This window comes from Dipteris shenzhenensis, chromosome 4, assembly GCF_047967505.1.
Source record: "Dipteris shenzhenensis isolate YYH24624 ecotype China chromosome 4, Dip_SZ_1.0, whole genome shotgun sequence".
In the NCBI taxonomy this organism is placed as follows: Eukaryota; Viridiplantae; Streptophyta; class Polypodiopsida; order Gleicheniales; family Dipteridaceae; genus Dipteris; species Dipteris shenzhenensis.
Genome location: NC_141599.1, coordinates 38,794,971 through 38,822,651, shown reverse-complemented (window position 1 = coordinate 38,822,651; position 27,681 = coordinate 38,794,971). Strand labels below are relative to the sequence as shown.

General features: G+C 47.8%; 1 protein-coding gene across 1 annotated transcript; it reads left to right on the top strand.

Moving 5' to 3' along the window:
• The first annotated feature begins 416 nt into the window (after positions 1-416).
• LOC147902830 (cell division protein ftsH) lies at positions 417-26,057 on the top strand. The gene is made up of 4 exons (XM_087374051.1): positions 417-1,485; positions 24,351-24,674; positions 24,947-25,247; positions 25,392-26,057. Exons 1-4 carry the CDS (start codon positions 418-420, stop codon positions 25,592-25,594), a joined length of 1,896 nt encoding a protein of 631 aa, XP_087230177.1. The 5' UTR covers position 417; the 3' UTR covers positions 25,595-26,057.
• The last annotated feature ends 1,624 nt before the right edge of the window (positions 26,058-27,681 follow it).

Sequence of the window (27,681 nt, the reverse complement as noted above, 5' to 3'; positions counted from 1 at the left end):
CTCTCTTTCTACTTGCTCAAGGGCGGCCTTTGGAACATTCGAGAGTCTCTAGAAAGTTGGTGCGTTGTCTGCCATCCATTTTACTTACCATAATCTTTGGCCACCGCATTCATTGTCCAAAAGCTTAGGTTAATTTATTTAAATCCTGACGCAGCTCTTGCAACTAATACTAATCCCCGAATAAATCTCATCGTGGGGACCTACTACTTGTGTAAACGGGAATGGGAGATAATATATTTGTGTAAACTCAAATGTGCTCTCTCTTTCTCTCGTGTGACGAGTTTGAACTTTGGACTCAAAGTGCAACAAGAAAGTGAATCGCATGAAGGCGTGTGAAGTTTAGGAAGTGAGAAATGACCAAATGGTATGATTTGAGGGTCTATAAGAAGGAGGAGGAGAGAAGGCGAGGTTTATTTCATGGCGAGAGAGCAAGCTTCGATGGTGTCCCTGCGCCCTCCTCAGCCCCTCCTCCTCCTCCGCCAAAATCAAGCTTTCAAGGCAAGCTTTCATGGCGATGGAGCAAGCTTTCATGGCGACGCAGCAAGCTTTGCCTCCTCTTTCCGCCTCCTCAGCTCCCGCCATTCTCCCTCCCCTCTTCGCCCTTCTGTAGCTCGCCATGGCGACTCCAACAATCAGCCTCCCCCCCCCCCCCCTCACCCGCAGCACCTCGCCCTCCCCAACGATCGCATCCGCCCCTCCCGCCGCAAACCCTTCGCCTTCTTTCGCCTCCCTGCCCGCTTCCGCCTCCTCCTCCGCTCCCTTCGTCGCTGGTCCCCTCGCCTCCTCCTGCAGGCTTGCTTGCAATATATCCGCGCGCACGCTCGCCAGGTTGCGCTCTCCACCGTTGTGGGTTCCACCATGGGCGTTGGCTGCTTGTGCCTCAAGTTGGGCGCCATCTCTGCTCCCCACGTCGTGCCTTACTCGGAGCTGGTACGCCACTTGCATGCTAGATCCGTGACCAGTGCCCTTTTCGAAGAAGGATCCAGGCGAGTATTCTTCAATGTTAAGTCTGACAATGAGGAAGCAACGAATGGTTCAACCTCGACAGAAGGGGAGATATCTGCAAGTGAAGGCAGCCCCGAGCAAAGAGAGGTTGAAGTTGATGTGGCAAGGGTGTCTTCAGCATCCGCATTTGCGACCTCCGTGAAAGCTTTAGCTGGTAAGCCCGAACAATTGCTGAAGCGCGAGTCACAGCCATGGAAGTATTCCGCCCGAAGGATCGAGAATGACGAGGCATACCTTCTTAACCTGATGAGAGAAAGCGGCATCACGTACAGCTCTGCGCCTCAGCCAATGAGTGCTGCTTTGCGAACTATTATAATTACAATTGTTTCCCTCTGGATTCCTCTCAGTCCTTTGCTCTGGTTAATGCACCGGCAATTCTCTGGTGGTAATGCAATTGCTCAAAGGCGGCGGTTGATCAATCGGTCTGTAAAGTTTGAGGATGTAGCGGGAGTGGACGAAGCCAAGGTTGAGCTCATGGAGGTCTGTTATTCTATCCCTGAAGCACCTATATTGTGGTCGCATTCCTGTGATAGGGACGGTTGCTCGAAATCTTTTTTGTTTGTTTCAGAAACAAACATTTGAACCGAAATACAAACAAAAAAGTCAGCCTTTTTCCACCCACCGCGCTTATAAATACCATCTTAGATATGTATGAGGAACTTCCACTTGCGATTTTACAAAGGATATAAGAGAGCTTCTGATCGGCTTTTGAAACTAATATGATTTTCTAAGCTCTCATTTGAGACTACGTGTTATCATCTGTAACAAAAAATTTGGGGTCTTTTCTAAAAGCGCTTATTATTTTTCTTAACGGCAATGCACTTAGATTATTGGTTTGTGTGGGCTGAGGTCTGGGTTTTGAATTAAGAGAAGTGGGAGGAAGGTCAAGTTTGAGGAATTTGAAACGTCTTTGGCACAATTTGCTTCAACTCACAGCAGTCCGCCCGGGAGGGGGTACAATTGTGCAGAGAACGAAGGAGGGGGATCCTGGGAGCAAGTGACAATAATATGTAACTATAAAAAGTGCTTATCACCTTTGAGACTATATATTTTGAAAGGGTAGGAATAATAACAAAATCAAAGCGAGAAATAAAAACCGTAGATGCCCCCCTAAATGCTAGCCTGCATTTACTCTGGAGTCCCTTCATTTCAAGAGCCTTGACGAGTTATGCGGGAGATACCTTTGTATAGATGCTCGTACATGTGTGCTGATGCCCATGTCTATGTGGGTATGTGCATCTGTGCTTGTGCGAGCCTCCATAATGGCTGAGGTATGGTACGGACTGCTGTGGGCTCTGCTGGAGCTGCTGATGGCCTGAGACCACTGGAGGGACTCATGAAGGGAATCATGAAGGGGCTGCTACTACACTGGAAGATGTTAGAATGAGAGGAATGACCTCTTTTGTAGATATAGGACGGCGGACTGCTGGCCAACCCAGTCTATGGCCTTCTTGATGATGCCACAGACTGATCCAACCCTTGCTGACACCTGCCCAGCCTGAGATTGGTCCTGGTGTCTGCACTATCTGCAGAGTGCCGCCTGGTGTCCTGTACTTCTGTACTGCTGCTGTTACTGACCTGCTCTGCTATACAGCTGCTCCTGTGGGCTGCAGGGCTGACAGCAAGGCTGTCATGCCATGGGCTGCAGGTAAAGAATTGGGCTCAGATGTCCTTGATGAACTCATAGTGACCATTGTTAGCATATGTCATGTTCTGTGCACCGCTTGTGTAATCAAGTGACGGCTTCATGTGTCAAGTGCATGGAAGCAAGAAGCACTCCTCATTGTCCTATGTGTGCACAGTGGAAAGGTAGCTCTCGCTATATCTGTCATAGTTCAGCTTCCTTGGAAAAGAAGGCCTGACAGGAGGTGGAACTTGTCTGTCAGGCTCTGCTGCTTTGGTCAGGAGCAATGAAGATAGCAAAGCTCGATCCCATTCCTCCTTTGCTACTTGTGCCACTCTGAGGCAATCTTCTCTGGCTTATTTGAAGATTGGCCTCCTGTTTTGCATGAAGACAGTCTTCTCTGGCTTCTTGGCCATCTTGGAGACACTCTTCTTGGGGCGCCTAGGCAGAACTGTCCCTCAGCTCCTGAAGTTGTAACACGCAAGAGATTTTCTGGTTGCCGAGCTTGCATCTGCATCGTGGCCTGCATCTTTGCAACCGTGTCTAAAGGAGATGCCTGTGCCTCTGCTAGTGGGAGGTATTGGTGGTGAAGGATGTGCCTAAGTGGAATCTGCCTTGCCTTTCAAGCCGGGGTCGAATTGTTCTCCCAGACTGGTATTCTTGCTGGAGCTTCTTGTTACCCTGCACTGGCTGTACTATGTGGATCCACCGCATCACCCACTGAGACTAGAGGATGAAGGGAAGACATGGAGAGGATACCTGCTATAGAAGACACCGGTGGTGTTTAGCTTCCACTCCCTCCCCCCCTTGCTGCTCCTCACAATCTCAGGGAAATTTTTTGAAGCTCTGATACCACTGTAACGAGCAATAGGCCTGGAGTAGTTTCTCATTAGTATGCCTGTCCCAATCTACTGAGTGCGGAAGCATGGGATGCTGACTGTAATGTGTGTGTGTGTGAGAGAGAGAGAGAGAGAGAGAGAGAGAGAGAGAGAGAGAGAGAGAGAGAGAGAGAAGTAGAATTTATTAAGGTCCACGGGGGGCCAAAAATGACCCATGGGACCATTTCAATACAATGTAAAGAAAGTCTCCTCAAAAAGAGGGGTCAGGAATCTATGAGTTCCTGACGACATGTACAAAGACGGGTGACAAGATCCCAATGCTGCCGGAGAGGCAGTAGAGAGAACTGATAGAAACTCTGGCGTGTCTGGGCTGATGCATCCAAGCTCCTTTCTCTATAGCAAGCGTATGAGATCTGGTGCGAAACCTGGCTATATTTCTGCAATAGAGAAGGGGAATAGGTGTGCTAATGTAGGGCTGAGCAGAGGCCTCCATGGACATGTATGTAGACCAACATGAAGGGTTTATGTTATCTTGATAATACTCCAGCTTTGTCCACTTTTCATTTGTCAACCAGTGGGTCTGCAAAGTGCTCAGTAGGGACATTTGAAATTCTTGCATGGTGACCTTTTCAGGCGGCATGGTCAAGTATGCATCGACTTTCCATTGGCTGAACCATTTCCTTATGTCTGTTGCCCACCTTGTACAAATGATCTTACTTTTGTGATTCTTTTGAAGCTTTGTGCTAGCAGTCCATGCTCTATAAGGTAGTCTATCTGGTGGCATTTGCTGCACCTCTAGCAAATATTGCATAACTCTGATCAATGCATGAAATTCGATCGGCCTCCTACCTGTTTCCAATAGAAGCACTGAGTATGGGGTAGTGGGTTTGACACCAAGGTGCCTGCGTAGAAATGCTTTCTACATTTTTTCAATCTCATTCCATGTAGATGCTGAAATACGTTCTCCTCATACTTCCACTCCATATAACACTGTCTGCACTACATATGCATCAAACAATACATTTCGAATTTTCCAATTCCTGGTGTCAGTGTGCCTGCAGTCATTCTCAAACTGGTAGTATTTCCCCCAACCAGTATCCATCCTTCTGTGTGAGAGAGAGAGAGAGAGAGAGAGAGAGAGAGAGAGAGAGAGATGACCGTGGACACCATGTTTATGCTACCTACTATCTTCATTGCTTTCTGGTGGGACTTGGCAATCACCCCCCTCTACATATGTTCTTCTTCCTCATTGAAGAGGGCTTTTCTAAGCCTCGCTGAAGGGCTATGCTGAGGCTGTGAAGCTATCCATGGCCGAGGCTAGCTGAAGCAGCTATGGCTGACCTGTCTCCATGGGAGGACAGATCCTATAGAGGCAATGGTGCTGAGGGAGGTGCTGCTGAGGGAGCTATGGTGTCTGCTGCTTCTGGGGATTCTGTGGGCTACCTGGAGCTGCTGCATGGACTGTGTCTCTGCTGTTGAACGGCCTGCTGTGGAGCTTGTTGGAATGGTCACCTCCCCATCTGTAAGCCCCCAAATGAGGAGAGTGGGGGAGGGAGACCTAGGGCAGGATGTACCCAAGAGAGAAGAAAGAGAGGGGGCTGCCACATGGGCAGCACCTGACAGCCAAGAGTGAAGAGATGGCTGCCACATGGACAGCAGCAAGGCTGTCATGTGGGCAGCACTGCTCAAGAGCATCTTGGAGAGCGTGGAGCAAAGGCGCGGTATAGGTGGGTCAGGAGCGCAAGAGTACAGAGCAGGGTACAAGGCTGTGCAGATCTAGGACAGGTGGTGCTGACATCAGCATGTGTACGGAGCAGGGTACAAAGCTGTACGGGCTGAATGAGGCCTGGCAGAGCAGCAAATGGGGCTGCCAGTGGGCAGTGGCATGCCTTATATAGGGCTGGGCCCTTGCCTAGATTGGAGGGCCAAAGGCCCTAGAAGTGTGGGCCAAAGGGCCCCGGTTTTAGAGCCCTTAAAGGGCTGGACCAGCCACAGTCTGGTCGGCCAGATTAGGGCAGGCTGGTCGATTTTTTACAGCAGGCCTTGGGGCCTATAAAAGCAGAGGCCTCAGGCCTCATTTCACATCCAGCAGCCAGCAGTTCCAGGGTAGAAAGGAGCAGCAGGAAGCCTACTCTTTGGGCCTATCTACAGGAGGTGAGAGAGTGCAACGAGGGCTGCAGACTTAGCCAGGAAGGGCTGAACCTTGGCTGTCTTCTAGGCCGAGATCATCACACCTTCTGGAGCAGCCATTCACAAGCAGGTTGGAGCAGTGGAACAGCTATCTTGGGGCCTACATTTAGGAGGACCAAGGGGACCTGTGTGCTGCAGACAAAGCTTGGTAGGGGCTGCCCACCTAGGCTGATTCACAGCAGTAAGGTGGAGAAGAACACACTGGATGGAAAGTCTATAGACGCTCGAGGTGGAGCATGCGGGCTCGAGTCTAGAGATAGCCAGCAGATAGGAGAAGGACCTTGTGGTTAGATCAGAGGACCACACCATTGGTGGGACTGTGGATCTATCTATTTTGTATTGTGTCCATAGTTTTGGACGGAAATATATTATTTTGGTGGTTTCTCTATCTGGCTGGTTCATTGTCTATTGATGAGTCTGCACATCTATTTTATGCACATAAGTTAAGAAGTTGTGATTCCACACCCCACACCACACTGTGTGAGCTCCTGGGCATTACTTTAAGTCTTCCGCTGTGCGTACCCTCTGTTGGGTGATTTCTAACAAAGCTGCTGTGAGAAGTGCACCGGAAATGAACGAGAGAGGGGGAGAGAGCGAGAAGGAGAGAAAGGCACAAGAGAACTGCAAGTGATCTCTGGAGAAAAACCCCGCTGCAACTGGGGGAAAACCACGGAAACAACGGGCTCCTCGAGAGCTTGGAACACACAGCTCAACAACCAGAAGAACGGGAGCACGAGGGAGTGGATGAACTGCTCCACTACCCTGCTCCTCAAGTGATGCTGCAGGCTGGCTCTGCACCTCTGCTAGGCACACTTTGTGGTGGACTGAACTGCTCCACAAGATGCTCAAACAAGGAGTGAGGGGGGGCCTATATATTGCCCCTCACCCTCTTCCAGTTGGCTGCAGCATGCAGGCCGACTCACTGCCCTACGAGGGCCGACTCCAGGACACAGGGCTGGGCACATAGCCCTATAAAAGGGCGCCTAGGGGGCCGACGCCCTGCTGCCTGTGGGCCAACCCACCTAAAGGGCTGCCTACTGCCCTATAAAGAGGGTTCAAGCCCCCACCAGCCGATGGCCAGCAACGTGGCCGACCTGCAGGTCGGCCCACCCTCTGCTCCACAGCCCATAAAAAGGGCTCTAAGAGGCGCCTAGGCCCTAAAAGGCAGCTCCATAGGGCATACTTGCCCACACACCTCCGTACCCTGCCTGGGAACCACACTAACCTACACTCACGAGGGACAGGCTCACCCACAACAGAGGCCCTCACTCTCTACGCTATCCCACTCAATGGGCGGGCACACCCAGGTGACATCAGGAGATGTTGACCTCCAACACCCCCTCTTGGCTCCTAGATGGAACAGAGATGCCAGGGTGCCGGGTGTGTTGTTGGAACAATTGGAGGAATTCGTCATGTGATGATCCATCACTGAAGACCGCCACAGGTACTGACGAAGAAGCCCCCTCGTGACGATCATTGGAAACCTGGAACTGTTGCTCCCAGGCCACAGGGGCTAGTTACTGTAATCGGCCTTAGATCACTAAGGGCAGTGTATCTGTCTCTACTATATCACAAAGATGAAAATACAGCCAACTTAATTGATTGTCTTGGTTCACAAACCAAAATCAAAGCATAGAACTTCACTGCACAGCGTCATGAAACCATTCAAGACAAGGGAGGCTAGCATGCCCCTACTCAGAAACATAGAGAGTGACACTTGTTGGCCCCAACACTTGGTGCCCCTTGCGGTATTTATTTAAACTGGTTAGCTCAAAGATACAAAGGGACTCCCTTCAAGAGCTCACCCGCAGGTGCAACCCAGTAGTGCTATTACCTTGGTTCCTTTCAGCAGACATGCATAATCACAAGTAGACCAGTCTGACAGCATGCCAAGCAATGCATTACCCATTTCCAAGCCATTACCGAGCCCAAAGACAACTGCTGCACCCCCAGGAAGAGAGTCACAACCAGTGCCCCAATCCTCTCCCGGGCCAACGGCAGGGCATCCAACGTAGCAGGAACTAAGTAGGAATGGCTGTAGCAAAGAGTGTAGAAGGAAGATGAGAATCCAGCCAACCGAAAGAGCCTGTTTCTAGAAAAGATCAGAGTGCGTCCAGCAAGCTGTAGCAGATCAGCCAAGAATGCGCCCACCAGAACGAAGTTTACAGCCCACAAACAGCTCCGTTTTCAGTGCGCCTTGCACCAGGCGAAAGACGTTATGCATTGTCCAATTGTTTGGTAACCACAGCTTAATGATGGGGAATGGTCCGAAACTTTTAAAGGATAATTTAGGGCATCGCTTGCCCACCTGTTTTAACTTTTGCTTTATAATCCTCAGATAAACCCAATCACCCTCTTTATATCGTTGGGACTTATTAGCTTGGCACGTGTACGTTGCTTGTGCTTTGACGAGGCGGTCTTTAATTGGCTCCGTGATCTCGGCCATGGATTCTGTAGTTTTATTGGCTTCGAGAGATGGAGGTATCATCCTGGTGAGGAGTGAAGAGAACCTCCTGCCAAAAGCTGCTTCTTACGGTGTACAATGAATAGGTATGGTTCAATATGTCTTGTATTAATTGAAGGTACTGTTGTTAGAAATTGACCAACGGAGGGTACGCACAGCGGAACACTGAGAGAATAACCTAGGAGCTCACACAGTGTGTGTGGTGGATGGAATCACAAACTTCTTAAACTTATGTGCTTCAAATAGATGTGCAGACTCATCAATAGACTATGATCCAGCCAGATATAGAAGCTACCAAAACAATATATTTTTGTCCAAAACCATGGACACAGTACAAAGAGAGAGAGATCCAAAGTCCCACCAAAGCGTGGTCCTTTGATCTTACCGCCACGTACTTCTACTATGTGCCGGATCTCTCTAGAACTTGAGCTCGCGTGCTCCACCTCGAGCGTATGTAGACACTCCGTCCTTTGACCTCAGCTCCTTGCTGCCCTAGAAGACAGCCAAGGCACCAGCTGTCATGTGCACGGATTGGTATCTGACGTGTACTGGGTACACAAGACTAGCTCAGGTAGCTTGGGGAGGCTTAGAGCTAGGCAGGCTTGATTCTCGGGTTGAGTGGCAAGGGTATGAACCAGTTTGAGGTCTTCGCTATTTTTGGTGCTTGGGGCCCAAGTCTATAAAAGGGGCCCAGGGGTTCAGTTCTCAGGGAGCCGATGGGAGCAAGTTTCGTTCCCAGGTGCTAGGTCTGATCCTGGATTGAGTTGCGGACGCGCGCCTGCATCTTAGCGTAGCCCAGGGCCCAGTGGCAGATCCCAGGCTTCACAGCGCCACCTGGTGGTATGGGACACCAGGCTGGTTTGGATCTGGTTGGGAGTTCGTGCTAGTAGCTCAGCTCGTGGCTCGGAGGGGACATCACCTGATTCGGGATCACATCCCGTAGATGTCATGGTTGGGTGGTGAGCAGCCTGCTCAGTTTCTCACGTTGTGTGTGTTTGTTTGCAGATCAGAGGTTTCAGGAGTGCTGGGACGTGTCAGTTGGTATCAGATTCAGCTCCTGAGGTAGGAATTTCTGATGCGAGTTCTTTGGACGATTTCTTCCTCCAGGTATGCCCTAAATTCGAAGTTTGCTGCTGCAAGTTCTGGTTGGTTCATGGGTTATCAGGGGTGGTTAGGATGTAGGAAAAAGGTAGGAGAAAAAGAGAGCGTGATTCGGAATTGCTGAAGGGATAAGGTGAGAGAGGGATGAGCGTAGCTAGGAGAGTGCAGGTAGGAGAGACGATAGAGGAGCTGAGTGGCAGGCGTGGAGTTCAAGGCTGGTCGGGGCTGCGTGGGGGTAGAAGACACAGAGGCGTGAGGCTGTGTGGTGCGCCATGGCTGGAAGGAGTTTCGGCCAGGGCAGGGTGATGCGCAAGGGGCTGGAGCAGGGTGCGGCCACTCTGTGGGAAGGTGTTGCTTTTTTCGAAAAACCACCACCCTCCAAAGTTGGGAGGGTGAGCTTTTCCGGGAAGCAGAGCTTCCTATATTAGCTGCCCTATTCCCTATATAGCTTGGCAAGGTCCCAAGCTCAGCCATAGCCTTGTGCGAGAAGCCCTTCTTGCCCAACGACTTGATTGCGCCATTAGGATTCGGGACAGCCTGCGACAGGCTGCCGTACAACCCGTGTCAGCTGCTGTACACATGCGTCAGCTGCCATACACCCGCGTCAGCAACCGTACGGATTGCGTCAGCATCCGTACAGTCCACGTCAGCATCCGTACTGTTAGCGTCAACGGTACGGTCAGCAGGAGGATTCCGTACCAGTACGGATTGCTGCAGATCTCCGTACACTGCAGCCTGCAGCGAATTCAGCAAGAGGAAGACTCCGGGGTTATTTGCGCCCGCTGTTCGCCAGTTTCCAACATCCTCTTTCGTCAGCATCTCTTGGGACGGTTTTTCTCTACTCCACTCTCCTTTCAGCTGCGATTCCCCCAGTTATTTCTCTCAGTTTATATTCGTTTCAAATCAGATTTCAGATATGTCTGATTCTGCAAATCCCGAGTTCACCATGGGAGAACAGGATTTGGATTACACTCCTTTGGGAGAGGAAGACCAGGGTCTTTATGATGATCTGATTACGAAGAAGGCCTTCAGTGAATTCACCACTGCTCTGGATGGAAAATTCGAGCAGGTTAATGCGAATCAAACGGGGTTGACACAGCAACTCCAAGCGATTCAGACGACTCTCACCCTTTTGACTAGCACTGTGCAGGCACTCACGCATGTGGATGCCATGGCTTCAGTGCTAGGTCCGAACATAACTCCAGACCCTTTTTCGGGAGATCAAAAGTCTCGAACTAAGGAGGTTGTTGACACTTGGTTACACAAGTGGCAGGTACACTTCCAGTTCCACCTGTACCCAGATGAAAAGAAAATATAGCTTGTAGCCGGTTTCATGTCAGGAAAGGCTTTGCTATGGTGGAAGGAACTCCAACCTAAGCCGGTTACATGGATAGATTTCGAAGGGGTCTTCAGGAAGGAGTTCCTGAAGAAGGAGGACGATTATGATATCGTTGGCAAGCTTAAAGCCCTCGATATGTTAAAGCTGAACTTGTCATTTGAAGTTTATCTTCAAAGGTTTCAAGATCTGCAGACCAGGGCCACAAAGATGGATCCAGTGACTTTGTTAGGTTTCTTTGTGGATGGTTTGCCAGATTCGTACAAGTTGGAAATCAAGAACAACAAATGTACAACGTTGTAAGAGGCCATGAATTACACGCGTATTTATGATGATACCATGGCCGGAGCAAAAGCAACTACAGTTTCCGACATGAGTGGAAAGAACAAACGAAAGTTCTTTCAGCCTACGACTGGTACCGGGGAGACGAAGTCTACAGACAACGCCTCCAGGAAACACTTGACTCAGGCAAAGAATGGCCGAGCCCGTTTCCTTTGCACATTGAAGCTTAAGAAAGAAGGATGTTGCTTCTACTGCGAGGAGCGGGGCCACACCAAGAATGAGTGTCCAAAGCGCAAGAATCAAAAGTTAGCGCTCGGACCGAAGCTCCAGCGGGTCCACGTACCACAGCCAAGGGAGCGAACCAAGTTTCGATGACAGGTATTTCTGTAAATGTCATTACTTGCCCACTTTCTTGTAATTGCACTTTCAATACTTCGTTGTTTGGTTCCCATGATCTTTTCCGAGTTTATGGAGAAGTTAGGGACCAACAGGTTCACATTCTCTTTGATCCGGGCAGCTCTCACAACTTTGTTAATTACGAATTTGTGCAGAAGATGGGGCTGTCCACAGTACCTAGCGATCACACCTACGAGGTGCAACTTCCAGCTGGGAAGCAGTTTTGGGATCGCAAGGTTGAAGCGCTTCCTATCCGGATTCAAGCTTATACAGGGGCTCTCACGTGTTATGTTATGCACTTGGAGCATGTAGACTTGTTAATCGGAATAGAGTGGTTTAAAACCCATAATATTCAGATTGGATGGACGGAGCATACCCTTTCTTTTGTAGATAAGGACACCCAATTTTGTATTCAGTGTGATAAAATTCCCTCTTCTCAGGGACCTATTGTATTTGCGATGCAGCTTCGGAATATATTAAACACTTCTCATTATGATGTCTATTAGTGTGTTTTGATTCCGCTTTCTTCATTTGTAGTCTCTGTAATAAACAAGAATGATTTAAGTGTGTATGAACACCGTGAATTGAGAATGTTGTTAGATAGTTTTAAGGATGTATTCCCCGCTCAACTGCCGGTAGGTTTACTTCAGAACGGGCAATAGATCATCGCATAGACTTAGTCCCAGGGGCTCAACCTATTAGTGTACCACCTTATAGGATGAGCCAGCTAGAGGAGGATGAGTTAGCTTCACAGCTACAGGATTATCTGAATATGGGCTATATACGCCCAAGTAAATCACCTTGGGGTGCACCTGTTCTCTTAAGGAAGAAGAAAGGTTCTACATGGAGAATGTGTATAGACTATAAACGATTAAATAAAGTGACAATTAAGAATCGATATCCTCTAGCTCGTTCCGATGATTTGATCGACCGTTTGGCCGGAGCGAAGTATTTCACTAAGATTGATTTGCGTACGGATTATCACCAAATCCGTATCTATGCTAAAAACATAGATAGAACCGCATTCCGAACTAGGTATGGTCATTACGAGTTTCTTGTATTACCTTTTGGTTTGACCAATGCTCGTGCCACCTTTCAGCAGATGATGAACGATTTGTTCCGAGATTTTCTGGGCAAATTTGTTGTAGTGTTCTTAGATGACATCTTGGTATATAGTCGAACGCTTGAGGATCACATAGGACACCTCCGGATTGTCTTAGTTATTCTAAGACAGCATAAGCTCTATGCCAAGATGAGTAAATGTGACTTCTTTATGAAGGAGATCATTTACTTAGGACACAAGATTTCTTCTGAAGGTATTAGCATTGATCTAGATCGTATCCAGAAGGTTTTAGAATGGCCTATCCCTCACTGTGAAACAACTTCGTTCTTTCCTAGGATTTATGGTATTTCTATGGAAGTCTGTGCGTGATTATTCACATATCACGGCACCCCTGACAAACATATTGAAAGGTCGTGGACACAGGTCTACCCAGCCGATCTCTTGGAATGATGCAATGAACAAGGCTTTTGAAACCTTGAAGTTTTCTATCAAGGAAGCACCCGTTCTTGCTTTACCCGATCCTACCCGGCCTTATGTTCTAGAGGCCGATGCGAGTGATTATGCGATTGGGGCAGCTCTATTCTAAGAGGGCAGACCTGTAGCTTTCGAGAGTAAGAAGCTAGACGACACTCAATATCGTTGGCCCACACTAGAAAAGGAACTTTATGCTGTAGTATATGCCCTTAAGGTTTGGAGGCACTACTTGTATGGTTCAAAGTTCCTTGTATTGACTGATATACAGTCAATTAATGTGTGTGATGGATCTGAATTGAGGGGACGGAAAGCTAGATGGGCAGAATTAATGCAAGATTTTGATTTTGAAATACGTTATCGTAAGGGTTCGTTGAATAGTGTGGCGGATGCCTTAAGTCGAGTTAAGTTTGTAAATGCTCTGTCATTTACGGAAATATCCTCAGACCTATTTCAATCCTTGAGAGGGCTATACGCAACTGATAGTCATTTCAGTTCTTATTGGCAGAGAGTCTAGGATGGGAGCTCCATGGTTGACCAGGACTCAGGGATTGTGCCACCTACGGTACAGGCGGCGGGAGGTCAGTGATTAGGAACGGCTTGCTGTTCTGGAATGAAAAGATTTGTGTGCCAGATGTTCTGGACCTTAAATCCAAGATTCTCTGGGAGTGTCATGATGCTCCTAGTGCTGGACATCCGGGTATACATCGGACTCTGTCTCTTGTGAAGCATACCTTTTATTGGCCTAAGATGCGTGCATTTATTGAAAACTATGTAGTAGGTTGCCGGGTTTGTCAGGTTACTAAGGCAGAATGCCTTAGAAGCGCGGGTTTATTACAGCCATTACAGATTCCAGGTAATAAATTGGAAAGTATTTCCATGGATTTTATTACTGGTTTGCCTCGAACGCGCAAGGGTCATGACTCCATTTGGGTCATAGTCGACCGTTTGACAAAAATGGCTAGGTTCTTACCTACTAGAACAACTATTTCAGTTGTTCAGCTGGCTCACGAGTTTGTGGACCACTTGTTTAAGTTGTATGGTTTGCCATCTGACATAGTCAGTGATAGGGACTCAAAGTTTACAAGTAACTTTTGGACACTTGTTTTTTAAAACTTAGAAACTACTCTAAGTATGAGTTCCTTAGATCATGCACAATCCGATGGCAGTACAGAGAAGGTTAATCAGTTGGTTGAAGACATGCTTCGGGCATATGTATCTAAGAGACAGTCTCGGGTTTCAACCTAAGTCACTAGTTATGGTTGGGTTAAAAGGGATTCAAAATGATGCTGCTAAGAACTTCTTGCTAGATATGCAGGAAATGTTGCAGTTTGCCAAGGAGTCTATTAGAAGTGCCCAAGATCGGGACAGATTTTATGCTAATAGACATTGTTCACCTAGAGAGTTCTCTAAAGGAACGATGGTATATTTGCGAGTTCCCAAGGAATCCAAGAGCCTAAGTACTGGTTTGGTTCCGAAATTATCCCCGAGATACTGTGGTCCGTTCAAGGTCATTAAAAGAATTGGACCCGTTGCATATCGACTAGAATTGCCTCCTGATGTTAAAGTACATCCAGTCTTTCATGTCAGTAGACTGAAAGAAGTTTTGGGTGCGGATGATCAACTTGTTTCTCCTCACGAGATAACAGAAGTTACAGATTTGACTTTTATTCCACACGAACCTGAGTGTATTCTTGAATTTCGTGACAGACATATTCGAAATCGATCTATCACGGAATACAAGATCAAGTGGAAGGATCGTGTTGAGGAGGATGCAACATGGGAGACATGACAAAACCTCCAGAGAACATTTTTGGGTTTTTTACCGAACTCAGGAGTGAGTTCTTAGAGGAGGGGGAGTATGTCATGTGCACGGATCGGTATCTGACGTGTACTGGGTACACAAGACTAGCTCAGGTAGCTTGGGGAGGCTTAGAGCTAGGCAGGCTTGATTCTCGGGTTGAGTGGCAAGGGTACGAACCAGTTTGAGGTCTTCGCTATTTTTGGCGCTTGGGGCCCAAGTCTATAAAAGGGGCCCAGGGGTTCAGTTCTCAGGGAGCCGATGGGAGCAAGTTTTGTTCCCAGGTGCTAGGTCTGATCCTGGATTGAGTCGCGGACGCGCGCCTGCATCTTAGTGTAGCCCAAGGCCCAGTGGCAAGTGAAGCAGGCTTCACAGCGCCACCTGGTGGTATGGGACACCAGGCTGGTTTGGATCTGGTTGGGAGTTCGTGCCAGTAGCTCAGCTCGTGGCTCGGAGGGGACATCTCCTGATTCGAGATCACATCCCGTAGATGTCATGGTTGGGTGGTGAGCAGCCTGCTCAGTTTCTCACGTTGTGTGTGTTTGTTTGCAAATCAGAGGTTTCAGGAGTGCTTGGGACTTAGGCCCCAAGCGCCAAAAATAGCGAAGACCTCAAACTGGTTCGTACCCTTGCCACTCAACCCGAGAATCAAGCCTGCCTAGCTCTAAGCCTCCCCAGGCTACCTGAGCTAGTCTTGTGTACCCAGTACACGTCAGATACCAATCCATGCACATGACACCAGTCCTATGTGAGCTCAGTCTGCAGCCTTCCTTGGACTCCTCTGCCTCCAGGATGTAGGCCTGAGGGTGAGTCTCCTTGTGTTCCTGCTGCTTCTTGATTTGCTGGATGAGCCCAAGGCCTTGCAAAATAGCCGACTAGAGCAGGCCTCCTGGCCGACTCAGTCTGTCCCAAAACCGCCCCCACCAAGCCCTATATATATTGGGCTGTGGGCAGCTCTTCTTGGGCTGTGTGCCCTCTGCATTTATGTGGGGTCCCAGCCCCCTTGTTTTGTGTGCCAGCTGAGTATAGAGAAACGATAGAGAAACCATAGGGTTTGCAGTGGAGCGATCAGAAAATAGACAATACTCAGATACAACTGAAGAACGGAACTCAGAAAACATAGTGCCTGTCGGTAATATAAAAACTGAATACAAGAACCTCAAGCCGTCGTGTATGAAGGACCGTGGCTGAGGTGAATCAGAAAGATGATTCCATGTAGAGAGACAGTAGAAAAGATAGCAGTAGAGGGAGCGTAATGCAGTCCTCCGTGTAGCTCAATGATGACGAGGATGATGGGAGCTGGAGCTGCCCTAGGAAATGGCTGAAACCAGCATGCTCTGAGGAAGGAACCTTCAGGCTATTTGGAATAGCAATATGATGAAGAAAAGGAGCTGATCTGGGGCAGAAGGAGCTGATCTGTAGCAGAGGAGCAGAAGGGGACAGATCTGGAGTAGGATGGGACAGATTTGGAGCAGAAGAGCTGATCTGGAGAAGAGGTGCAGAAGGGGACAGATCTGGAGCAGGATGGGACAGATCTGGAGAAGAGGAGCAGAAGGAGACAGAGGAGCAGAAGTTGGGACAGATCTGGAGGAGAGGATGGAGCAGCCAGGAGGCAGGAAGGAGAGGCAGCAGAGGAGGCAGAAGTGGAGAGGAGAAGTAGATGGAGCAGGCGGGCCTGCAGCAAAAGATAGAGGAGATGAGGAGCAGCTGCAGGTCCTGTCCTATCACTGGAAGTGTGAGGGCAGAGGCCTTTTATAGGCTAGACCTAGCTGGTCGGCCAGCTGGTCGGTGGGCCTGCCAGCTGGTCGGCCAAATCTGGTCAGCCAGACCAGCTGGACTTTCTGGCCATTTGTTTGGCTGAGAGAGCTGGCCTGTGAGCTATTTGATTGCCCCATAAATTGGGGATTGCTTAGTTGCTGAATACCCCCTCTCAATTGCCAATTTTGAGGGGCAAACATTGTGTGCTTGGAGCTTCGTGTAGGGATGTCGATGGTGGTGCTGGCTATCCCTGTGAAATGCCCAATAGAAGATCACAAGAGGAGTGCTTTTGCAAGGGAATTGTTCACTTCCTCAAGTGTCGTAGTTACACGTATGATACTAGATAGAAATAAGAACACCGTGAAGCTTGAGAGAATAAGCCACCCCCTCTCACCGCCGAAAAGTGGAGGAAAGTGCAAAGGGAAAGAATAAATTTGTCGTAGCAGTACTGATAATCCAGAGAGGTCGGAGCTGAACAGTGAGCCAGTGTGTGTCCGATCTTGGACCTCGGGAGAGAGGAGTCTATCCTCGCCTCCATGCAGGTAGAAGATTCGAAACAACAGACATCTAGACACATGTGAACAGAAAGGGTCCCGCCTAGGGAGAACTTGTAGATCCTGGAAGTCGATGCGGAGGGAGGTAGAGGTGAAGTATCATGACCCCCTCTTTCGAAGGAATGGGGCATGTCAAACCAGAAACCTATAAAAGGAGGGAGGGATGGTAGTAGAAGATGGAGGTAAGAAAGGGAGGGAGGGATGGCAGTAGAAGATGGAGTTCTGAAAGGGAGGGAGGGATGGGAGTAGAAGATGGAGTTCTCTCCCTTAGTGCGCAGCGGAATGAAGAGGAAACTGATATGTTCATAGGAGTGATGCTCCCTGTACCGATGGCCTCCATGAAGAAGCAGGATCTTTAGATCACCTGAGATCTGGGGTCTTTAGATCACCATGGCTCTGATACCATATAGAGAAACGATAGAGAAACCATAGGGTTTGCAGTGGAGCGATCAGAAAATAGACAATACTCAGATACAACTGAAGAACGGAACTCAGAAAACATAGTGCCTGTCGGTAATATAAAAACTGAATACAAGAACCTCAAGCCGTCGTGTCTGAAGGACCGTGGCTGAGGTGAATCAGAAAGATGATTCCATGTAGAGAGACAGTAGAAAAGATAGCAGCAGAGGGAGCGTAATGCAGTCCTCCATGTAGCTCAATGATGACGAGGATGATGGGAGCTGGAGCTGCCCTAGGAAATGGCTGAAACCAGCATGCTCTGAGGAAGGAACCTTCAGGCTATCTGGAATAGCAATATGATGAAGAAAAGGAGCTGATCTGGGGCAGAAGGAGCTGATCTGTAGCAGAGGAGCAGAAGGGGACGGATCTGGAGTAGGATGGGACAGATCTGGAGCAGAAGGAGCTGATCTGGAGAAGAGGAGCAGAAGGGGACAGATCTGGAGAAGGATGGGACAGATCTGGAGCAGAAGGAGCTGATCTGGAGAAGAGGAGCAGAAGGAGACAGAGGAGCAGAAGTTGGGACAGATCTGGAGGAGAGGATGGAGCAGCCAGGAGGCAGGAAGGAGAGGCAGAAGAGGAGGCAGCAGAGGAGGCAGAAGTGGAGAGGAGAAGTAGATGGAGCAGGCGGGCCTGCAGCAAAAGATAGAGGAGACGAGGAGCAGCTGCAGGTCCTGTCCTATCACTGGAAGTGTGAGGGCAGAGGCTTTTTATAGGCCAGACCTAGCTGGTCGGCCAGCTGGTCGGTGGGCCTGCCAGCTGGTCGGCCAGACCAGCTGGACTTTCTGGCCATTTGTTTGGCTGAGAGAGCTGGCCTGTGAGCTATTTGATTGCCCCGTAAATTGGGGATTGCTCAGTTGCTGAATACTGAGTGGCTGGCCCCCTCCACTCACCGCTATGTATAGGGCTGTGGATGGCCGACCAGATCTGGCCGAACCAGCCAGCTCCCTTTCCCTGCCATCTGCTGTGCTGTTGCCATGCCCTGCTGCAGGCCTTTCACCTGCCCACATACACCCTTTTCATAGGCGCCTTCACTTACGGTATCCCCCGCCATGTCTGCTGCTTTAAATCTGCCTTTCCCAAGCGAGATCCCTTTTACTGTGTGCATAGCTATCTGCTCCTGTCTTTCAGTTCCATTTGACACAACTGTCACGACTCCTTCCCTTGTGAGGTGCTGCCCATGTGGCAGCCCCTCCCCCTCTCTCTCTTCTTTGGGCATCTTTAGCCCTAGGGCTCCCTCCCCCTCGCTCTCCTCATTTGAGGGCTTACAGATGGGGAGGTGACCTTTCCAACACCACCTCTCACCGACACATCTAGGCCCAATGCCAACACGTCGATGACGTTGCCCTAGCAGCTCCCACGATGGAACCCTTTGGAGCAAGGTGTTGATTCCGGTTCTTGGCTTTTCAACCAATGGTTCGTGCTCCTCCAGGTCCGGCCTTGCACAAGCAAACCATCTTGGTACATAGGTCCACCACAGTAGACCGTGTAGCACCAGATGGAACCAGCTTAAGTCACGTTCCCGCCTTCGAGCCTGAGCAATCCAGACGCCACGATCTTCCAGTTGTTCTCCTCATAATAATGAGCGAACAACTTGGAGTCTTCCAAGCACCATGCGCTCAGGGTTTGTTTCAAGTTTCAACCCGTCCTTTCGTTGGCAAGGTCCGCAACAAAAGAACCATCTCGAGTAATGAAATCCCAATAATATTTCTAGATAACATGGACCACGAACTCTCATTGAGCTCTCAAGCAAGTACTCTTTTGGCTTCAGTACACCTTGTCCAGCACCTTCCAGCAATCTATGTCCGAGATTTGAAGAAGCACCAACACTTCTGCTTCTGCCTTCGAAGAAGGCCCTTTCCTTCCAATCTCGCATTACTTGAGACATATGAAGAGCAGATTCTCTCCACAGCATGCTTTTAAGGCATAAACTAACAACATCAAGTACTGCCTGTGTGCTTGCTTTGAAAGCAAACCATGCACCTCATCAAGGCACATACTAATTAACTTGTGCAATCTTGTACTGTCCCCTTTTGAATTACAGTAACTATCTGAACATGAAACCTTAGGGCACTCCATGGAATCCACCCTTGTGTTAGTATCAACAGCCACGCACCTGGAAGATTCCAAGCACTCCATGCTGTCCTTCACCTTCACAAAGGCCTCTGACTTATCGTCGGCCCACATCTCAATGCCAGACATCTTCACTGTGGCTTCTAGGTTGGCATATCTGACCTCAGTAACACACGAAGATGTCACCAAGAACAATTCTTTGATTGCCACAAATAGCTTTGGCTTTTGTGTCACCATCTGAATCTAAGTCGGACTCCTCCGTCTTGTTCTTCTGTTCCGTCTTCTTCTTTCTGCAATCTTTCGCTAAATGGCATGGCGTGTCACAATAGAAACACTTCTTCTTCTGCTTCCTCTTCTTGGAAGTGTCCTCGTCATCTCCAGAGTCATCCTTCTTGGGCTTGCCACCGTTAGGCTTGCCCTTTCCTTTGCTAGCGTTATCCGTTGCCAGCAACGTCTTGTTATCGTTGTCATTGTTGTGGAGCTCCTCTCTTGGAGCAGTAATGGACCCAGCTCCTCAAAAGTCAGAGGTTTGGTCCTCTGTCCTATTGTCACAGTCGTAACGAAGCTTTTGAAACTGCGTGCTAGTCTTCTCAGTACCATCAAGTCCAACTGGCATGAGTCCACCTTCTGACCAACCGATGCTAGTTGATCCTTCACCACCTTGACCTTAGTCAAGTGGTCATGTATCGAATTTCCTTCATCCATATCCAAGTTATAGAGATGATGTTGAAGAAGCAAGATTCGGGATGAGTTATCTATCTCGTACAGGTCCTTCAGAATGGCCCACACCTCTACTGACGTGTTGGTCATCTATATGTGATGAAGCACAGAGTCTGCTGAAGTCCCTATAATCAATGCCAAGTCATGGGCATCTCTACCTTTCCATGCTTTGAGCTCCTCTCCATCTACTGGTATGAGTATCCTCCCATTGTTGTCCACCACATCCTCTGGCTTCGCCTCTGCTCTCGTTGTTTTTCCACAGTTTCCAAGCGACTAAATGATTCCGGATCTTCACCTTCTAGATAGGGTAATTGGTCGCATTCAGTTTCCCAGACTCTCCAAAGTTAGGAATGGTGAAAGGAAGAAATCGACTGGGGGAGGAGGAAGGGAGAGAAGGGGTTCGTTGAAAGGTATGCTATGAAGCCGCTGTGGGCTTGCGGAGCTGTGTGTGTGAGCTGCTGTCCTGGAGACATCGACACCTAAAGAGTTGTAGCAGACCTTTGGAGTGAGCCGTGGTTGATGAAGGATCCGCTATGGCGTTAGAGGTTAGCCATGAAAAGAGCTGACAGACAGCTTAGGACTCTTTGTTGAAGAAGTCATTCGCAACTGGAGTTGGCTGAGTGTTGAGAATGCCGTGTTGGAGAAGCAAGTTGATGCTGATGAGCTGCTTGTTGAGAGCCAGGGCTTTACCTTCTCTGTTGAAGTCTTAGAAGCAAAAAATAGCAGGCTCTCTCTCTCTCTCTCTTTTCTCAAAATATCTCTCTCTCATTCTCTAGAACAAGGATCTCTCTCAATCTACCTTTCTTTTTCTCCCTATCTCTTTCTCACACACAAATAAAGAACAATGGATGGAAAATATCTCTCCTTCTCAATCGGATCTCTCACAAACTCTCGAAAGAGATGAATGGAAATCCTATGGATGGAAATTCTCTTTCATCTATGGAGTGAAAGGATGCTCACTCTATCGGTCTCAATCTCTCAATCTCTCGATCACTCACACAAGGATGGCGCCTCAGCAGAAGACAGAACCATGCTCTGATACCATGATAAAATATGAAGAGGGGAGAGGAGAAGAGTGGAGATGAGGAGAGAGGACACAACTAGAGAGCACACCACAAATGACTAACTGTATTGACTAACTGTACACTAGATTTAGTTGAAAATGTAGAATATATACAAACCCATTTAGGGTTAGGGTTAGGGGATCTAACCCTTTCCTTTATAGCACTCTATTGGGTTAGTGCTATGCACATATGATCTCATGATGGTGATATGCACACGTGATGACATGATGTTGAGTGTGAACTCTTAACATGAATCTCTAGTACAGTGGTCTTTTGTATTGTATGAATGGAGGCTTTCCTACTGAGAATGTCGGCGATGGAGTTATTCTTTCCAGGGACATATTCAATCATGTCCCCAAATTGCTGAAAGATTTGTGACTCCATTGGGATTGTCGATCGCTTCACTGGGAGTTGGACATTGTCTGCGGCCACTGTAATGCTTGGTGGTCTGTCTTGACTGTGAAGGTCCGTCCATGCAGGAACAACTTCTAGTGGTTGAATACCTGGATGATGCCAAGTAATTCTTTGTCATAGACCAAGTAATTTTTTTCGACAGGGTCGAGCTTTCTGCTGTAGTATGCCATGGGTCTTCTTGCTGTAAAACTACCCGATGGCGACATTGCTTGCATCGGTAATGACCAAGAATGGACCATCCCAAGATGCGATTTTCATAATAGGAGCTGTAATGGCCAACCATTGTAGGTCATGGAAGGCTTGTAAAGTTGTGCTGCTCACGGAAATCTTTTGCCGACAAGTCTTCACCCCTTTTAATAGGTCCATATGACAAGTTAGGGTGCTGAAGTGGTGGAGAATCCGGACATATGCGAATGGTAGGCGTGGCAAAGCCCTACAAAAGATCAGATCTCTTGGGACTGCCCAGCTTATGATAGCTTGAATTTTTTTAGGGTCTTAGTGAATGCTATTGGCACTAATGCTATAACCCAGATATTGGATTTCCATTAGGCCGAACTCACTTTTTTGGGCATTGAGATATAATTGATTATCGCGCAAAAGCTAAAGAGCTTTCCGCATATCCCACTCTATTGTGGCTGAGAAAATTAAGATATAATCTATAAAGATGAACAAGCACACTCCCATATGCTTAGCTAACACTTGCGACATCATCTTATTGAATGTTTGTGGTGCATTTTTGAGATCGAACGGCATGACTACGAACTCGTAATGAGCTCGCTCTGTCCAGAACGTTGTCTTTGGGATGTCAATGTTGAATATGCGGACTTGATGATAACTGCTCTTAAGGTCTACCTTAGAAAATTATTTGGCACCATTCAAGTGCTTTAAGATGTACTCTATGCGAGGCATTGGAAATTTGATGCTAATCAAAAAGTGATGAGGATGGCCGGATAAACCGAGCGCGTAATAACTGAGTGAGCTGTTGTTCTATCTCTGCCTCCATAGACTTAGATAATCGATAAGAAAACTTGTTGGAAGGCGTAGAGTCTAGGACTAATTCAATCCGATGGTCCTTTGATATATGAGGTGGAAGCTGTGATGGGAGATTGTCTCGGAGCATAATATCTTGGAACTCCCGAATTTGGCTGCCCCAAAGGAGGAGCGGGTTTAGCTGACAGTGGACATACACCAATGCGCATAGAGCGCCTTTGCGAACAGCACGAGCTGGTTGGATGTGGGAGATTAGAGGGATGCCAGGAATACTTATGTCCCTGCGGATGATGGCTGGCTCAGGTAGTCCTTTGACAATTGTGAAGGAATCCTGTCGCCAATCGGGCATAGGTGAATATTCGTGTGATCTGAGTGCAGAGCCCGAGTGTGAACCCGTCCTCCTCGAGCTCATGCATCTTTTTGGCGAGCTGAGGGGACATAGCATCTTCTGAACTCCCATGTGAAATAAGACAACAAATCGTCGCCCTTTAGTCGTGCCAGAGGTTCTGATGAGGGATTTCTTTTACTCGTCAAGCATGCCCTCCTTCTTACCTTCAAAGACCACCAAGGTTACGGCATTCAAAGCAGGTAGGTATGCATTCATAGTTGATGTAGGTGGAGCTGGGAGGGCCAAAGCAGTGGCGACGGTAGAAGTTGGCACTTTCGCAGTCTTCCCGGTCAACCATGTGGGGATTTTTTCTTTCCATCCCTGCAATGTGGTGGCAATGGAAACGACGGTGCTCCGCGTGGTATTGCTTCTGTTTGTTGGGCTGCTATATCCTCCCATAATGCCCGCTTTATCTTTTTTATATGGAGTCATCTTGGCCTTAGACTCCTTGTTTTGACCAGCTGACTGGTGGTTGTCTTTCTTCTGGAAGGAGGCTGTTCTGAGGGGAACTGAGTGAGGAACGAAGGCAGCAAGCCCCCCCTTATATAGGGGGCTGTGGGGGCCTGGTAGGCTGAGGCAACCAACCAGAAATGGCCGACCAGCCAGTCGGTGGTTGTTTGGCCAGTTGGGCTCGTTTCCCCATCCCCAAGGCTGCCTAGGGAGGGGCACAAGGCAGCCTTCCCCCAGCCCATTTCCTTTGATGGAGAGCTGCCTCAACGGCCCTTCTGGGTTCCTTCCTTGGCTGCTCCTATCGCCAATCCTTGGTCCAGCCCTTGGGGGCCCTTCTAGGCTCCTACCCTAGTCTGAGACCTAGACCTAGCTAAAACCCTAAGATGGAAACACTAACCTAGTGTTCTCCAGTGGGTACTAGTGAACAAGGACTTGACTTCTGGCTGCTGACCTGGTTGACTACAGACCCAGGTCAGGTCAATTGAAGGGTCAGTCATCTGGTCGGCTGAATATTTGGGGGAATCTAGCCTTAGATAAGCAAACCCATTTGAGTCATTTTGGCAGTTCGTTCTGCAGCTAAAACAAGAGCCTCAGGGCACAACAACATGCAGATCTACAGCAGGTAGAAGAGCAACTGTTGGTGCATAGAAGGAGCAGGAGAGCTCATCCTTGAGCAACTACTACTGAAGCCCGCTTTTAGGATAAATGTGCTGGTCTCCTCCAGTTCGAGGTGGGCAGGATATCTTCCTCATCATATCATGCAAACAAGGAGAGTCTTCCTTATACTATTATCTTTCTATAATTCTTAATTTCGCAGTCATACATTGATGAAATGCCACCTTGTATGCATTTTTCTTGTAGTTGAGATATGATCAGTGATATCTAAATAACTGTTCTGTTTCCCTACGCAGATTGTGTCTTGCCTTCGAGGAGCCACGAACTTCCGTAGATTAGGAGCAAAGCTACCAAAAGGAGTGCTTCTTGTTGGGCCCCCGGGAACGGGAAAGACTCTTCTTGCTCGAGCAGTGGCAGGAGAGGCAGGAGTACCATTCTTTGCAGCTTCTGCTAGTGAATTTGTTGAGATGTTTGTGGGACGAGGAGCTGCACGCATTCGTGAATTATTTGTGGGAGCAAGAAAGTGTGCACCTTCTATCATCTTCATTGATGAGCTCGATGCTGTTGGAGGTCGCCGTGGTAGAAGCTTTAATGATGAACGGGACCAGACTCTGAATCAGGTTTTTTACTACTGCTTTAGATTTATCTCATGTTCAACCGATTCCTTCAGTGTAAACCTGCTCTTTCTGTCAAGTGTCTATGAAATGGAATCTTGTGGTCAACTCTTTCTTCATGTTCGGACCTTATGGATCAACAGGCTGTGACTTGTTACCTTGTCCTGCCAGCTCGCAAGCTCTTCTATGTTGATGATTCTTACCTTGTCCTGCCAGCTGCAAATCCCTTTTACCATGTGGATGATTTGTATCTGAGATTTTTCTTTTGCTTCCTGCAGCTTTTAACAGAGATGGATGGTTTTGAGTCAGAGACAGGCGTACTAGTTATAGCTGCTACAAACAGGCCTGAGGCTTTAGATCCTGCTCTTTGCAGGCCCGGTCGTTTCTCAAGAAAGGTCTTTGTACGAGAGCCCGACCTTAAGGGTAGACAGCAAGTTTTGGCGGTCCACATGCGTGGTGTTCCCGTTGAAGGAGATCCAGAGATGCTTCAGGCTGTTATTGCCTCCATTACTTGGGGTTTTTCTGGTGCTGACCTTGCCAGTGTGGTGAATGAGGCTGCTTTGCTGGCTGTACGCCAAGGTAAGAGTTGACAGTATCTGTTTGCATGATATCATGCATTTGTACGCTGCAAAAAAGGGGCAACACCAGCTGTTCTTTCGGTTGCAGCATGTGTACGAGTTTTTTAAATTCCCCTTACCCTGAAGGTCTTGTATGTAATGACAGGTAGATCTGCTGTAATTCTGGATGATTTCAAAGCAGCAGTGGTCAGGGTTAAGTTTGGTGTTGGAGACAAACCTGCCTTTTCTGGGTTTGTAGAGAAAGAGATGGGTCGCTTGTTGGGTTGGTTCCAACCGAAATCACTAAAGTCTTTGCAGGAAAATGCACCTGCACCTTTAGGATATGAAACAGCTCCTTGGAGTGGCTAGGCAGGACTCTACCTTGCTCAAGCTGTTTATTATACATGTACAATTATAAAGATTCCTTGAAGTCCAGTGGATTGGCTGACAGGAGTAGGTGTTAAACCTGCGAATTCTGCAATGCCTAAATATTCTTGGGCACACCGGCCCTCCTTTGCTCAAAGCAAGTGTGTACCTGAAGACTACTTCCTAAGGGAATGCGCTGGTCAAGATGTATCGATGAAAGCATGGCGGACATGTTGAGGGATGTTATGTAAGCAGGGAATCCGTATGGTCTGTGAGTAGGACCCGTCCCTTCTTATTTGTGTCCAATCATTAATAGTATTGTTATTTTTTGGGAGGCCATTGTAAGTCTCAATTTTTAGATATTAGCCACTTTTCAGATTCAAGGCAAATTGGGAGATGAGAGCTTATGCTCCCTTAAATAGTCCATTGTGTTATTCTGATGAGTTTTCAAATTATATAATGGTCCTTCATGATGGGCATCTGTTTACTTTCCCAAGATATAAGATATTTTGCAATGAAGCAAGTTTGTTTAGATTGATGAAGTTATGTATTTTTGTTTTGTTGTTTGACAAGAAGAGGGCAGCACATGTGAAGAGAGGGGAGTGAGAGAGCTGGGTTTTTGCTCAAAGATGCTGAATGGGTGATTTATGGGTAGGTTGTTATTGTGATACTTGACCATGCCTAAATTATACACACTAACCACAAATCACCCCTTTAGATGTATGTACATTTTTTGGTCTCTCCAAGGACTCCTCGTCCACCAATCCATCCAAGGTCATCTTATATTCCTATTGGAAGATAACTTGCTTCCCTCTTCAAGTTTTAGTGTCCTTAATGATAATGCTCTCCATATTTGGTAAGCAGACTCCCAAGTTTGCTTTTGATAAAGCAAGTCCATGCCATGAAAACAATATAATGGTTATATTTTGATTTAGAACTTGCATCTCTCCCATTATGAATACGTCACTTGTAAAATTCTTTTTCACAAAGAACTTGAAATAATGGATGCACCTTATGATCTTGTTGTAATTGTGTGAATTTTGACAAGCTGAATCAGCTTATCATCTATCACCTCTCTGATGAAGTGATACTTCACATCAATGTGCTTTGTCTTTGCATGAAAGACAGGATTGTGTGCCAACTGAATAGCACTCTGATTGTCACAATGCAACAATGGAATATCACCTGTAATGCCCAAATCTTCCACTAGCCGAGATAACCATAAGGCCTCCTTGCATGCCTCTGTGGTTGCAATATATTCAGCTTTCGTGGTAGACAAGGCTATGCACTGCTGCATCCTTGACATCCATGACATTGTACCTCCAGTGAATGTATAAACATAACCGGTAGTAGACTTCCGGTTATCGGGATGACCAGCAAAATCTGAATCCACATAACCATGCACCTTTGCATCTCGCTTGCCAAAGCATATGCACAACTCTTGTGTGCCCTTCAGGTATCTCATGATACCTTTCACTGCATTCCAATGCTTCTTGCTTGGATTTGCCATATACCTGCTAACCACTCCCACTGCAAACGCAATATCAGGTCTGGTAGCAACCATGGCATACATGAGACTGCCACAAGCTGAAGCATACGGAATCTTGGCCATTTCAGCCCTATCAGCATCTGAGTGTGGGCTGTCCATTGCACTGAGTTTCACATACGGAGGCAATGGAGAACTAAGGGTCTTCCCCCCCTCCATATGAAACCTGTGCAATACTTTGCCAATATATTCGGTCTGAGACAAATACAACAAACGCTGTCCCCTGTCTCTCCATATCCGCATTCCCAGTATGTGATTTGCATCACCAAGGTCCTTCATATGAAAGGCCTCATGCAATCTTTTCTTAAGGTCATCAAGCTCCTTACGAGCTTTACCAGCAATAAGCATGTCATCCACATATAAAATGAGAATGATTAAGCTGCCATTTGCAGCCCTTTTGGTATATAAGCAGTGATCGTCATCACTTCTCCTGAAACCTTGGGACTTTATGAAGGTATCAAATTTCTTATACCATTCCCTTGGTGCCTGTTTCAGCTCGTAAAGGCTCTTTTTAAGCTTGCATACAAGTGACTCCTTGCCCTTG

What these genes read in the sequence shown, in the direction of transcription:
- LOC147902830 (XM_087374051.1), top strand. Translation starts at nt 418, where the DNA reads ATGGCGAGAGAGCAAGCTTCGATGGTGTCCCTGCGCCCTCCTCAGCCC. An exon ending in CCAAGGTTGAGCTCATGGAG is followed by an intron (nt 1,486 to 24,350) that starts GTCTGTTATTCT and finishes TTCCCTACGCAG; the next exon opens with ATTGTGTCTTGCCTTCGAGG. An exon ending in GGGACCAGACTCTGAATCAG is followed by an intron (nt 24,675 to 24,946) that starts GTTTTTTACTAC and finishes TGCTTCCTGCAG; the next exon opens with CTTTTAACAGAGATGGATGG.